Source organism: Podarcis bocagei, assembly GCF_964188305.1.
Source record: "Podarcis bocagei genome assembly, chromosome: 4".
NCBI classification, from domain to species: domain Eukaryota; kingdom Metazoa; phylum Chordata; class Lepidosauria; order Squamata; family Lacertidae; genus Podarcis; species Podarcis bocagei.
In genome coordinates, this window is record NC_138128.1 from 80,506,503 (window position 1) to 80,520,877 (window position 14,375).

Below are 14,375 nucleotides of genomic sequence, written 5' to 3' on the forward strand. Positions count from 1 at the left end.
TTTATGTTAATGCAGTGATACAAATGAAGTTGATGTCCCTTTGAATACCAGAGTGGGAACAAAGCGTTACATGGCTCCAGAGGTCCTAGATGAAAGTCTGAATAAAAATCATTTCCAGCCATACATTATGGCTGACATCTACAGTTTTGGCTTGATCATTTGGGAAATGGCTCGGCGTTGTGTCACAGGAGGTAAAGCCTACATCTAGTCTTAAAATATGATAATGCGTATGTCCTAAGTCAGGAGTGGGGAACCTTTTTTTGCTTCATGGGCCAAATCCTTACCAGGATCTGCATCATGGGCCAATTTTAATAGTTGTCAAAATCCCTTACACTTAAATCGCAGGGACTTAAGAGGGAAAGCAAGAGAAGATCCACAAAGCCTTTTCCGGGTCTCTTTGTTCTTCCCTTTTAAGTCTCTGAGATCGGAGGGGGACTTGTAAAAGGCTGTAAGAAATCCCTGCGCCTCCTTTTGAGTGAATAGCAGCTCTGGAGCTGTCTTAAAGCCTCTAACCCCAACTCTTCCTTTTCACCATGAATCCCCTAGCACTCCCCACCCCCTGTCTTAACAATCAAGGGATGTGCCAGGCAATCCCCTGACTGCTAAGTGTATGTGCTGCACACACAATCTCTCTTGCCAGCAACATGGCCTCCAGAAATGGAAATCGGTGACTCTGATTATTTATAAAGTTAGTGTTGCTCTGTACATTAAGTACTGCTACTCCCAGCGTTCCCTTTTTCTACCAACCCAACTTGCGTGGGGCTTGGAGTGTAGCATGGGTAATGGGGAAGGCAATATGGTTTTGTGACAAAGCAACCTGTCTCTCTATTTTTCCCATTCTGTCAAGTGTAGCATCTGTTGAGATCAGCATGAATGTTCTCTTTTAGTTTCTCCTTTCTTTGCTGTTCCCTATTCCCTTGAATGTGCAGGTGTCTCAGCCTCTGTGTATGCCCCCCACCCGAACTGCTTGCAAGTAGGGGGGAATATTTCCTTTTGAAATGCAAAAATAAGAGCCTCTCTTAAGTCTGGTAATGGCCTAAAATCAGAAGCAGGTTTGGTATATTAGTCTTGTCTGCAGCACACGGGATAATTTTGAATTGCATACTGAAATTTATATCATTTATTTGCAGGTATTGTTGAAGAGTACCAACTACCCTATTATGACATGGTGCCGAATGATCCTTCATACGAGGACATGAGAGAGGTCGTATGTGTTAAGCACCTGCGCCCTATAGTATCTAATAGATGGAATAGTGATGAGGTAAGCATGCTGAAAGAAGGAGAATCTAGTTGACAATTCTTTTTGCCCCACTTACGGAAATAAATTTTAGATTTGAAGGGAAACATTAACTTAGAAGTTTTCATTGTTTGCTGATTGGAATCCCCCCCCCCCCAAGTCTTCACACTTTTATCAGTAAAACCTTTTACTATTATTTATCATGATGCATGAACACTACCAACATTTTATTCTTCTCTTATTAGAAAAGGTTTACTTATCTGCTGTGCACATTAACAATAATTAACTCCAAACAGCAACAGTATTTCACTTGTATTTGATATTAGGCAGACATCTTCACTATATTGTTTTTGGTGCCTGCAGAAAACTTTTTTGTTTCGGCAAACCTTCCCAGAAATGTAAATTTGACATGTTTTTAAAAACATAACTGTATTTGATTATGTATCTTTTTTAAATTGATGGTATTAGTTATCTTTTGCATTTTTAAAGTCATTGTTTTTAACATTTGACTTTATTTCTGTTGCATGTTGGTTCATTTTTTGTAAACCGCTTAAAAGCTTTGATTTAATTATAAAAGCCTATAAGTGGTTTAGAAAAACGAACCAACAGTTGTTAGTATAGCAGTGTACAAATCCTGTTAAATACATAATTGTTCATGCAAGAATTCCTTTTTCTATTTTCAGTGTTTAAGAGCAATATTGAAATTAATGTGTGAATGCTGGGCCCACAATCCTGCCTCTAGACTTACAGCTTTGAGGATTAAGAAGACACTTGGCAAGATGGTAGAATCTCAAGATGTTAAGATTTGACCAAGAAATGCCATTGGACTGCTATGCCTCTTCACTCAAGCAAGTATAGGGTCTGGTGGGATGGGGCTGGGTCTGATTTTCAGCCCCCTTCCTCACCACTTTTACAGGCTGCTAATATTAAATCTTTCAGTACTTTGTAGAAAATGGTATCCACGTACACTATATGGTATACATGTGGATAGCCTCATTTTACTTTTTTTGTTTTTGTTTTGAGCTGCGTTGAGATTTTCTTCACACTTTCAAACTCCCCTAAAACTCATTGAGTTCTGAATTTCATATTCAGATGATAGTGCTTTCTGTGAAAGCCGTAAGTTAAATGAATTAAACATCGGAGGTGGGGGGAATAAGCTTTTTGCCTACCTGATGATACCTTATCAAGTCTTGGTGGATTAGTCTGCAGTCTGGGGTATAAATAATTTGAAAATTCCTTATTCCTTTTATGGTTTTGTGTGGGCGTGCCAGGATTTTTCTGATGCCATTTGGAGTACCTAAGAAGCCATTTAATTTCATGCAAAACTACTATTTTCTTTTGCAATGCCTTGGCTCAGCATATGGAACCTATTTGGATTTCAAAGAAAATCAATTTCTGCCTTCCTCTGTGCTGCATGGAAAAATTATATACGTTTCATGACCAAAAACCAAAACGGCTACTATAAACCTATGCAGTAAGTCACCATCAAGTGTGATGTGAAGAACAGACCAGAATACAATTCATACTCCCAGTGCTATTCCCCAAAGACTGAGCACACAACATGGAACAGTTAAACGTCTCCGATAATTTAAGTGCCTGTAATCTTGTACTGTAAACTGTATCTTAGCTAGCTTTAAAAAAGGGAAGTTATTTATATAGTGTTCAGTGTACTTTTATTTGCTACATACCTGCTCTTTTGTATATGTGTAAACATAACATACTCACATCTGAAAATAATGAAACTTAATAATCATATTCAAGGTGAATGTGACTTGCAGAAATGTTGGATAGTCTGTCAAAGTAAGTGCATGATACTACAAAGATATAAAAATTTCCCTTTTAGAGGCATTCATTAAGACCCTTAATGCAATATTAGAGTGAATTCAAATAAATGAGGATGTGTTAAAATTTTGTTCTATAGGTTGCAAACAGTAAATGGTCAGGCAAAGGATTGCAGTATTTTTTTTAATTTATAGATGTACAAATCTTATTTAACATTTCCTTAAATCATTGCTTTTTCAGTGATGCCTTTAAAGTATTAGTATCAGCTGAACTGTTCACGGGATACATAAGCTATGAATTAATTTATTTTGAATGCAGCAAGTCACAGACAATATTGTGCCATGGATCTTGAGCAAAGGTGTGTCATTTCTTTTCCGTCCAGTACCAGGAAAGCAATTGGGCTGACGTTCTAAAATGTCTTTTTGTTTTGTTTTGCACAGGTAGCTGGTAAATATTTGCCATAAATCAAATTATTACACTAAACTACTGCTTTCAGGGAACGCTTTCCACCGTTAACTGACATGTTTAAGAACTTCTGCATGGATTGCTGTTAGTCACAGAGTATTTTGAAGATTCAAGAATTGTTTGTAGGTACACTTGGTCCGCTTGCTGGGCCTGTTTGGTCTCAATATTACATTCTCGTAAGCCGAGTATATACTCTAGGACACTTTCAGCTATCCCCTATGGCTCTGAATAGCAGAGGAAGATCAGTAGTGGTAGACACTTGGGAAGCCTGTCTGCTTTTACTGATCATCTTGAGGCACCTCTGACGTAATCTCTTGAGGAACCCCAGGATTCCTGGGAGTGCAGATTGAAAACTGATGTAGGCTATATTAAAATACAATGTTAACAAATATATGTTTACGAGTTTTGTCAGAATAGTTGGTGAGGTGTATATTTTCCATCATCCAGAATGGAATATTTGTTTTCTTGTTTTAAGTGCCATGTAAGTTGGGTAGCTTTTTTAGTGGTGCATTATATGCTGACATTTAATTTTAATATTGACTTGAGAATCTAAAATAAAGCAAATGCCAATACTATCTCAGAGCCACTGGGTTGCATCCAAATTAAGTTATTTGCGCTTAAGCCACATTTTCTCCCAATGAGAACTAACTTAGTAATGACTAACTTTTCACATTGAATTCAGTGGAACCTAAGTTTAACTAACATGGTTTGGATTTAGTCCATTATTCCTAGAGTCCAGACATATCTATGGGCTATTTCATGTCCCTGATACTTTCTTAGGAGACATTTTAGCTAGAGCAGAGGGAATAGCCCATTATTTCTGAACACACTGCATTTTGTAGTAGAAGCAACAGATGTCTGGCATTTCACTTTCTAATTGGAAGCGCCACATTCCTTCCAGCTATGCAATTAGTAGAAATGAAATTTGCCTCAAAAAGGCTTGAGATTGTTAAACAAGTTTTGAAATAATTTCCTTCCAAAATTTAGTACCATTAACATAATGTTTATGAAAAATTTTGTTCTTTTAGCTAGCTCAACTGTGCCCTTTGCTAATTTTTTCTTCTTGAGTTCATCACATGGAAGTAAGATTCAAAATCTCACTTACTAAAGTAAATTTTATTTTTGATCTCTTGCCCTCCACCCCTTGGCAATTTTACATAAGAGCAAGGGGAGAAATTGTACTCCATTGTCTTCATGGTACTAATCATTCTGTGTCCATGTTTCTTTGGATCCCTTCTACCAGCTGTATGAATGTCCCACCAATTTTGGGCTTTGTTTTTTAAGGGCATCTTTAACACCTCTGTGGATCACCTTATTGATCTGACCAAAGCTATGCTTGGAAGTCATTTGTTTCACTCATACTAATTCAGCAGTTGTAAAAATGTTTGACTAATTCATGATTGTAAATTAATTTTCAATTGGGAGTAGATGCAAGTAGCAATTCTGGTTGCACTTGATGTGTGGTAGACTCCTTCTTACTACTTGGTGGCCAAACAGCCTCACATATGAGCTTCTGCAGTGTGGTTTTATCTCCAGGCTATCACCAAATATTCCTGGTGGCAGCTTGCAGACAAATGACATATTTCTGATTCACCTGGTGAGCCAATACAACATGAAGGATGTGGCCACTCACAGAGGCATTTTCAAGTGTCCATGACATCACAGCCAAAGAGTGAGAAGTGACCTTAAATGTGGCAAAATTGAATTATACCGTTGTCAAAAGAATTGGTATGTTTTTCAACATTATTTAACGCCAACAGACTCATTTCAGACTCTTTCATGCTAATGTTATCTTTTATTAGACTACATTTAGTATGTGTGTGTGTCAATTCTTTAATTTTGTACTATACACACTAGTTCATCAACAGTGCATTTGTGCCTTGGAAATATGCTTTTGAAATAATTTCCCACTTGCAAACGAATGTGTACCTTGAAGCTTTGAGAGTATCATGATAGCTAGATTAATGAAAAAGTATATTGGTTTGATTGCTCCCTTGTTTATTATGAAGGAGACTTTTCAACTCTCCCTCTTTTCTAAGGAAGCTGCAGCATTTTGCAAAGCTGTGCCACCCTTGGGAATTTGAAAGCAGCAGGGGCAGCTCCATTTAAGCCTGTGAGGAAGGTTGGTTAGTGTTAAGAAATTAACCAAAATGCTGAATGTATTTTGCAGTAAGGAATACTAGAGGAACAAGAATGAATGGAAATCTCCCCTTGGAATTCCGTTTGCTTGTTTTCTAAAATATTCCTGAAAGCCAATATTGTAATTAAATTGGTTGGCGTTTTCTGCTCCGCAAAATATTTTTCATTTACCATTGTCATCTGAGAGAACTTACTAATTATCTAATAACAATCAGCCAAGACAATTGGTATATATTTTGAGTATCACACTTCTTTTTTAAAAAAGCAAAAAGCCATCATTTCAATAAGTTCTGACTAGTGCCATAAAAAAACCAAACCTATTTGCTTCTTATGCCATAAAAATGCCTACCTCCATGAATACATTTCCTGAGTGGCTGCTGTCACCTGTTGCTTGATGTAACACCTTCATATTCCAAGAATCAGCTTCTTTATGAACCCATAACACCTGTTTGTGTCGCTAACAGCATCGGTTTCCCATGTCTATTTTGATAAATGCTTTCCCCTGATACTCTTCTCAGCTCTAAACATTATTTGTCATTGGCCTCATGACACTACTGTCATTGCATCTGTACCTTTCCAGTGCATGGGAAACAGACTTTTCCGTTTCCCCCATATATTTGTGAGCACTACAACTTCTCTGTTTAAATAGAGTAAGCTGACACACTACAAATTTGTAGGTTGCCTTCTCTGCAGTAATGCTGTCTGACGTCAAGGTGTGATCTGAAATACTAGAACAAAACTTATTATTTTCACGCTGCATACTAATTTAAATACTGAGTCTTCTGCCCAGTTTCAATGTGAGAGGACTCAGATTTGGCTGGTCTTTTAGAAAAGTAATTATGTACCTTTTGCCTCGTCTTGTGATGGTAGCTATTGTTGGCCTAGTCATTCATATTATATCATGTCTCCAAAACCCATTTTGGTGGATTGCAGAAGTTTGTAGAAAAAGAGACGGGACAGGTCACCAGACCCTTCTCTACTACAACCCTCAGTAAAATAAAAGGGAGATTGTTGTGTAAACAGGAGTGTTCTTTCACAACTCCCACTCATTCTAAACTGGTGTTAAAATTTCTGGTGGATTGTGCCCAAAATGAAAGACTTATTTCCTGTATCAATTGTGGAATTAACGATACTGCAAATGATCATCTCATTGAACAATTGCCTTGTTGTATAGTACCCCTGAATGCAATATAGATGCCCACATACTGTATTCATGTTTTGTGCTCTGACTTACCCCATGCCCAATATAAAAATGTACTATATTGTATACAGAAAGAATAATGTAGCTAACCTATAGAAGATGTAAATAAAAAGGAGAGGGTGAAAGAAGCAGTATGATTATACTCATTTTGTTATATATATACCACAAGTTTAGAATGTTTTTAATTGTAACAGGCTAAGTGTCTTTTTGTACAGCATCTGATTTAAAAGGTGCCTTAAGTTTACCATGAATTGCTTTGTTCTGTACACAAATTTATGTCAATGTATCATTTTTAAGTAAATAACCTTATTTTAGTAAACATTAGTAATATATTTGTTTGTTAACCACTGCATATTGGTGATCAAACATCCACACACATGGTTGTATGCTTTGCCTTTATAATCAGTGCTGAAGGTCATGTCTCACAAGTAATTTGTACTGAAGTACAGTCGTACCTTGGAAGTCAAACGAAGTCCATTCGACTTCCAAAACGTTCGAAACCAAATCACGGCTTCTGATTGGCTCCAGGAAGCTCCTGCAGCCAATCAGAAGCTGTGGAAGTGCCATCAGATGTTCAGGTTCCAAAGAACATTCGCAAACTGGAACACTCAGAAGCCAAAACATCCAAGTACCAAGGCGTTCGGGATCCAAGGTACGACTATACAAAATAATACTCCAATTGCTTCCTTACTTCAGTCTTTCCTGGTAACTTTTCAGATGCACCAAAAGTGGAGCCCCAGACATTAAAAATGCACAGAACCAGTGAATGATCAAAGTAAAACAGGCCATTCATAATTGCAACAATGTGCACTCCCATGTGTTCAAACGAGGGTCCAAAATACCTTGTGAGAAGTTTCCCTCCACCATTCTACAAGAAAAATCTGTTGAATCTCAGTGCAGAATTATACTTCATACACAGCATCAGGCTGCTGTTAAAAATGTTACCCCTTCCTCTGTTTTGTTCTTTCATCTCCCCTGTAGCATGTGAGACCGCTTACCTCAAGTTGTGCATTACATACGTGCATAAACCTTAGGATTCCCCTGTCTGCTGAACCTTTTTTTCTGTAGCATTTATAAAACAAACCACATACATAGTTTAGTTTTATCAAAGTACATACAGATAATGTATATTCACATTTATCTTTCTGCAGTTTTATAACTTAGCTGGAATCATGCATATGAGGAGTTTTATTCACAATAATTTGGCCTTGAAATAATCATTTGATGTCCGGTATTTGCACATCTACATGAAACTGGGTTAAATGCTTACCAGTGGAAGTTTTATGATTCCTGCACTTGAACTATTAAAATGTGCAAAGCAAAACTACAGCCAGGTGTACAAAACAAAGAGTATTTATTGAGAATGTACGCAAAGTGATACAGTTCTCGTAAGTATAGACACCATAATTTCATAATACTTTAGGAATAGAAATGCCTCATTTTGTTCATCTGAAAGTCCCTCCTGTGTGATTTCTGATATCGCTAGCGTGACAGAGAATGGCACCATGCAACTTTTTTTTTTATTTAGGAGGGCCTGCCCTGTCCAGGATTTTTTATTATAAAAAAATAAATCTTGAAATGAATGATATTCCACTGGAAACTTATATCCAGTGAAGAATGAGCAATATTCTTATAAATAAGACAAGAGGAAGAATAGAATCAAATGCATGATAAAATATCAAAGGGATGGAGCGCGAAAAACCTGGGGCTTCCTGATGTTTCCCATAATCCCTGACTGATCATGGCTAGGCCCAAGAAGAGTTGGGAGTCCAGCAGCAGCTGAAGGCCACAAGTGACCCATCCTTGCTCTAGCGTTTTTCATAAAGCCTTTGCAACATACAAACTCCATTTCTTCTTCATTTGTGACACTGCTAAGCAACAACTGAACTATTTCTAGGAAGCAGCACTGAGGCGAATCAAGGGCTGGGACTACATTTAAAAGTGCACACAGCAAAACTCTCCGTCTTTGGGCTAGTACAGGTTAGCCGTGTGTGTATAGCAAAGTATCATTTATGACTTTGGGACCTTTTATTTTTCAAGTTTTGAATATCAGAAATCCAGCCATGCTTAATCCAGCTGGGTTCTGCTTCGCTCCAGTGCCCTGCACCAGTTCAAACCACATGAGCTCACCCTTCTTGAGCTCTACAAGTGCAAAAGTAGCCAGAGAGCCTCCACTTGCCTTTCTCTTTTTGGTGTCGATGAGCGTCATTCTTTGCCGGTTGCTGAAGACCAGTTGCCCCAAGGCAGGTCCTGGTGCAAGCTCCACGCTGATGGCCACAAGGTAAACCCCAGTATGAGGAGACTTGAAGTAGCCGTGTTCAGGGAAATAACCCCCTCCGTAATTAAGATATGTTCCATTGAGGCTCAGCTCTCCTCTGGCTTCTGAATACCTCACATAAAAGGCCACGTAGGTACCTAGATGGGGGAGAGGGAGAGTTTACATAACAGTTATCCAAAGTCCCAGAACATTTCCAGTTTACCAGGCAAGATGCTTTCAAGTGTCTCCCAGGCCTGGTGTTGAAGTGAGCTTCCATCTCAAAAATGAGGTAAGTCTTCCATTTCCCCAAACTCTTCCCCGCTTGGATATTGAGTACAGCTGGAGAATTCCTGGATTTGCCACTTCCGCCTCCTCACATTACAAAGCCACCCCTGCCCCACATCCCCCCTTTTGCCAGGTACTCGGATGAGGCAAGAGGGGAATGTTTGGGGAGGCAAGAGTGGAGGTATTTTTCTTTCCCTCTGACTAGGTTTTTGGGCTTATGGGAGCGGTAGTTGCCCTAAGGGCTTCCGTAACGGGAAATATTCCATGGCACACTGTTGGCAACTATGACAGGATAATGGTTGGGGGGGGGGCCTCTTAGTGTACATTTGTTATAGCTGCCACTAGGTGAAGAGAAGGGAGGGGATGTTGGGGGGGGGCAGTGGGGTGGCGAGACCATCTTACCAAATCTGCAGGTTGGCTCTGGAAATTTGTATGGGTTTTCCCAGTTGTCAAAATGTTGAAACACACCTTTCTAGACTACAGCTCAGGGAAAACAAAACAAAAGCACTATTCTGCCAGGAGATGGAGCTACACTGTAATTCAATGAGCAAACTAATTCAAGAAACCACTGTTGAGTTCTATGCCTCTTTAGCACAAACTCCCCGAGTTATTTTTTTCACCGTTTTACATAATTGGCCATCTCACGGCACCCATGCCGCCCTTTCAGGAAATACAGTAGTTCCAAACAATTCAAGTGGAAACTAAGGTTCGTTTGGATAGGATAAGACTTTAAAATACCCAGTATTATCTTTGCCCCCATTTGTGAAACTTACAGTATCTTATGTGCCCTTTTGTTCCATGCAAACCCACCCCTGTAAGCAAAAGTGGCACTCCTATAGAAGAGGGAATTTCAACAACTTTTAAATACTTATTTTCTTTCTGTGCAATTGATTACCTACTTTCCACGCTCCAAGCAAACTCTGGTTTAAATTGAAGACGCTCATTTGATGCTAAGCTTCAGAAAGTGCTGGCATCATAATGGCTCTTGTGCCTTTGTTAGGACGTGTTCCGTCAAAATTCAGAGTGTAGTGGACTAAACGTTCTCTTCTGTACTTATTGACAGGACTGGCTTGATGGAGTCCAGAAGCTTCCTGATCAATAGTTCAGAATATGAGTGGAGTTTGCCGAGAGGAAATACGAAATAGATCTAGAAGTTCCTGTGGACATGAAGCTGCCCAAAGTGGCTGGGGCAACTCAGCCAGATGGGTGGGGTATTATCATCATAATGAACAACAATATCATATGATTTAATGCAATTGAAATTTAAGAAGTTGCCTTATGCTAGGTCAGGTTATTTGTCTGCCAGGGATGGGGGAATCTTTGGCCCATTGTATGTTGCTAGACTCCAACTCTCATCATTCCTGACCATTGGCCACACTGGCTGGGGCTGATGGGAGCTGGAGTCCAGCAACACATGGAGGGTCCCAGGGCTCCCTGCCCATGGCCAAGCCCACAACTGCCTAGTCTGACTGACAGCAGCTGTTCATGGATGTGAACTAGTTCTTTTCTAACCTGGCTTTCCCATGCTGTAGAACACCCTTCCAGCAGAGATTCGGCAGGCATCTCTTGGGAGACTTCCTTTGTGTACCACCCTGATGTTTTGTGAGAGGGCAGTATATAAATACTTTTATAAGTACAGTGGGACCTTGGTTGCTGAACTTAATCCATTCTGGGAGTCTGACTCCCAGAACCATTCAAAAACCAAGATGCGGCTTCCGATTGGCTGCAGGAGCTTCCTGCACTCAATTGGAAGTTCGGCTTCCAAAAAATGTTTGCAAACCAGAACACTTCCTTCTGGGTTTGCGGCGTTTGGGAGTCCATTTGTTTGGGAGCCAAGCCGTTTGACAACCTAGGTACCACTGTCAATGAAATATTTACACTTTTCTTTTGCATCACCCTGGAACATATTGATGGAGGGTAGTTAAGAAATATTTGAAATATAATAAACTTCCCCAAGCTGGCTGGGCCTGATGTCCAAAACATCTAGAGGGCCTCAGGTGGGTAAAGCATGATGAGGTTATTATAGGGAGTTGATGGAAGAAACATACCTGTCTCCAGGATCTCTGCATGTATCTTGTTTCTTCCGTTTAAGGTACCTTCCCTACGACTGCTGGCTTCTTTCTTGTCTCTCATTTTTTGCTCCTCTTGAAGCTGCTTCCTCATCCTCCTGCCCACCAGCGACTGAATCTTTGTGACATCCAAGCTTACATTTGCAGCGGCTAATTCCTTGTTGCTTCCAAACAGCTTTTGAAAGATCTGCAGGTGCTCTTCAAGGATTTGCTGGGCTGACGCAAGGTCTTCCCTCAAATTCTCCACTGAGCCACTGAGTGGTTCCACTAGGCTGGCTATGGTGTAATTACAGCAGAAATTGGCACCATCTCTCTGCATCTTATATTTATGCATCTCCCTGCTGAGGTGCCCAATCTCTTTCTTCAAAGTCATGATATCGTGATATGCGGGGTTATCCAGAGCATCCTCAATGGCAGCTTCATGGTTTGGCTCCATGTGTTCCACTCCACTGCGTTGGGTGGTAACCTCCTGCACTGTGTCCTCTGTTTTCCTTTCCAACATAGGATGCTTAAGAGATATATGGACATTGGGGTTGTCTCCATGGTCCATCATCTCCAAAGAGTGAATTGTCTTCATAAGATATTCCAGTGTAAAATTTTGCTCCTTGAGTTCGTCAGAGATTAGCCTGATAGTCTTTTGAAGCTGCTCTATGGATAATTCTATAGGACTTGAGTCCTCTTCCAACAAGATCTCCATGTTTTCTTCTCCAAGCAAGGCCTTTAGTGCTAGCTCATGTCTCATTGCATCAAACAACAAAGAGTTAAAAGAGCTGTTGAGATATTTGATATGCCCGTGCATCTTCTCATCATTTTTTTCTAGGATGCCAATATTGTCAGACAGCTTTTCTGCATGAGAATTGAGGAGGGACATGCCACCTTCCAGCTTTTGACTCTGCTTCTGTTGGCTTTCTAGAACCTGATGTATAATAGGGAAAGCTGCATTAAGATCCTTTAACCGTGCCTCAAGTTGCTTTATTTCTTCTCTGTTGACCTGAGTGATGTTCACTAGATCTTCTGTAACAACATATGAAGATGGTGTTTCGCAATGACATGCTTTCAGAGACCTCTCTAGATCCCAGTGGCTGTCTTCAATATTGGACAGAGTGTTGTTGAGAGCAAGAATCTTCCTTTCCAGATCATCCCTGTATTCCTCTATTATAAGACTCTTCTCTATTAAATCAACCCTGAACTCCTCCAGGTCGTGCTTCAAGGTGGCTTTCAAGTTCGCAATGGAATCGGTTAGTTCTGTGTAGTCCTCATCAGACTCATCAAAAATTTTGGTCAGCTGCTGTGCATGTGCTGCCAGGGTCTCATTGAGGATCTGAATGTCCCTCTCAATAAATGCTTCATTTTGGCTGCCAAATTGTATTGGGTATACTTCTAAATTTCTATTCAGAGTCTTGAGCTCATCTTCAAGCTTGTTCTGCTGCTGTCTCATGTCTGTCAGGCTGCTGTTTAAGGCTGACAAATAGAAGTGTTGTGTCTTTTGGTGTCTCTTGAGCTTCAGATCAGTGTCTGCTTTGATCATGGTGAGATTGTAGTGTAAGGCTGCCTGCTGCGAGTGCAAATTACTCTCTATTTCTCTCTTCACATGGTCCACTCTCAAAATGTTGGCTTGAACCTTGGATTCAAACTTCGTTCCCAACTCCTGAAAATCTTTCTTGGGTACGGTGCTTTCTTGGAACCTCTCTATACTTTTCCGATTGGCCTCGACGTTCTTTGAGAGATTTTTCACGGCAGCAGAAAGATCCTGTAGACTTTTATTGAAGCTTGCCCAGACTGGGTCGAAATGCCCCTTCAAGAAACTCTGCACATGGGGAAAGAGTGTTTGCTGGAGGAATTGCTCCTGTACTTCTGAAATACAAATAAAAACAATATAAGGTAACATGGGCAGTTATTCCTTTAGAATTGTGTGGCTGCCTTTGACGTCAATTCGGAAACTGCAGCTGGTGCAGAATTCAATGGCCGCACTGCTGGCTGGAGCAAGACAGTGCAAGAAGATAACACTTTATTGTGGCACAACTGCATTGGGTACCAATTAGCCCAAGCCAACTCAAAAGTGCTGGTTTGGACCTATAAAACCGTATGCCACTCAGGAACCCCCATAGCTCAAGGGCCACCTCTCCCTACATGAACCACACCAGATTGGTGTGACTCATAAATACAGTTAATAATAATCATTAGATGCCAATGACGGAATCATAGCTCACCCAATCCTGAACACTCAGGCCAGCTCAAGCACTCCCCCAGCAAATATACTTAGGGCAGGGCAAGCAGCACATGAATTATTATGTAATACAATCACACTATTTTTCGCTCTATAGGACGCATCCGACCATAGGACGCACCTTTGTTTTAGAGGGGGAGCACAAGAAAAAAAAATTCTCCCCCTCTCTGCACAGCGCCCCTTCAGCGAAGCGGCAGGAGAAACGGAGCCCCTTCCATTTCTCCTCTCGCTTAGTTGAAGGGGCACTGCGCCTTAGCTGAAGGGGCACCTACCCTTCAGCGAAAGGAACCCGAAGCCTCTGGAGCGCAGCGGGGGCTCCTGCTGCACTCTGGAGGCTTCAGGCGGCTATCCTTGAAGCCTGGAGAGCAAGAGGGGTTGGTGCGCACCGACCCCTCTCGCTCTCCAGGCTTCAGCGAAAGCAACTCAAAGCCTCCGGAGCACGGCGGGAGCACTCCCACTGCACTTCGGAGGCTTCGCGTTGCTATCACTGAAGCCAAGGAGCCTGCATTCGCTCCATAAGACACACACACATTTCCCCTTAATTTTTGGAGGGGAAAATGTGCGTCTTATAGAGCGAAAAATACGGTAATTGCCACCCTTCCTTCAGTGAGCTCAGAGTGACTTAAGTGCTCAACACATCCACACACCCATTTTATCATCACACTGACCCATGAAAAACGGGCTAATCCAAACTCAGACAGTGAGCTTGATGA

General features: G+C 40.8%; 2 protein-coding genes across 2 annotated transcripts in view; one reads left to right on the forward strand and one right to left on the reverse strand.

Annotated features, from left to right (window-relative positions):
- BMPR1A (bone morphogenetic protein receptor type 1A) overlaps positions 1–7,143 on the forward strand; it is a 61,433-nt gene extending 54,290 nt beyond the window's left edge. The window contains exons 11-13 of the mRNA XM_081192055.1: positions 16–191; positions 1,131–1,261; positions 1,921–7,143. Coding sequence (XP_081048181.1) covers positions 16–191; positions 1,131–1,261; positions 1,921–2,046 — 433 coding nt within the window. The 3' untranslated portion in view covers positions 2,047–7,143. The remainder of the gene's footprint in view (positions 1–15; positions 192–1,130; positions 1,262–1,920) is intronic.
- A 1,018-nt stretch (positions 7,144–8,161) lies between these two features.
- Positions 8,162–14,375, reverse strand: part of MMRN2 (multimerin 2) — a 32,011-nt gene continuing 25,797 nt past the window's right edge. Inside the window, exons 6-7 of the mRNA XM_081192054.1 lie at positions 11,415–13,289; positions 8,162–9,239 (exon numbers count right to left, since the gene is read on the reverse strand). Coding sequence (XP_081048180.1) covers positions 8,860–9,239; positions 11,415–13,289 — 2,255 coding nt within the window. The 3' untranslated portion in view covers positions 8,162–8,859. The remainder of the gene's footprint in view (positions 9,240–11,414; positions 13,290–14,375) is intronic.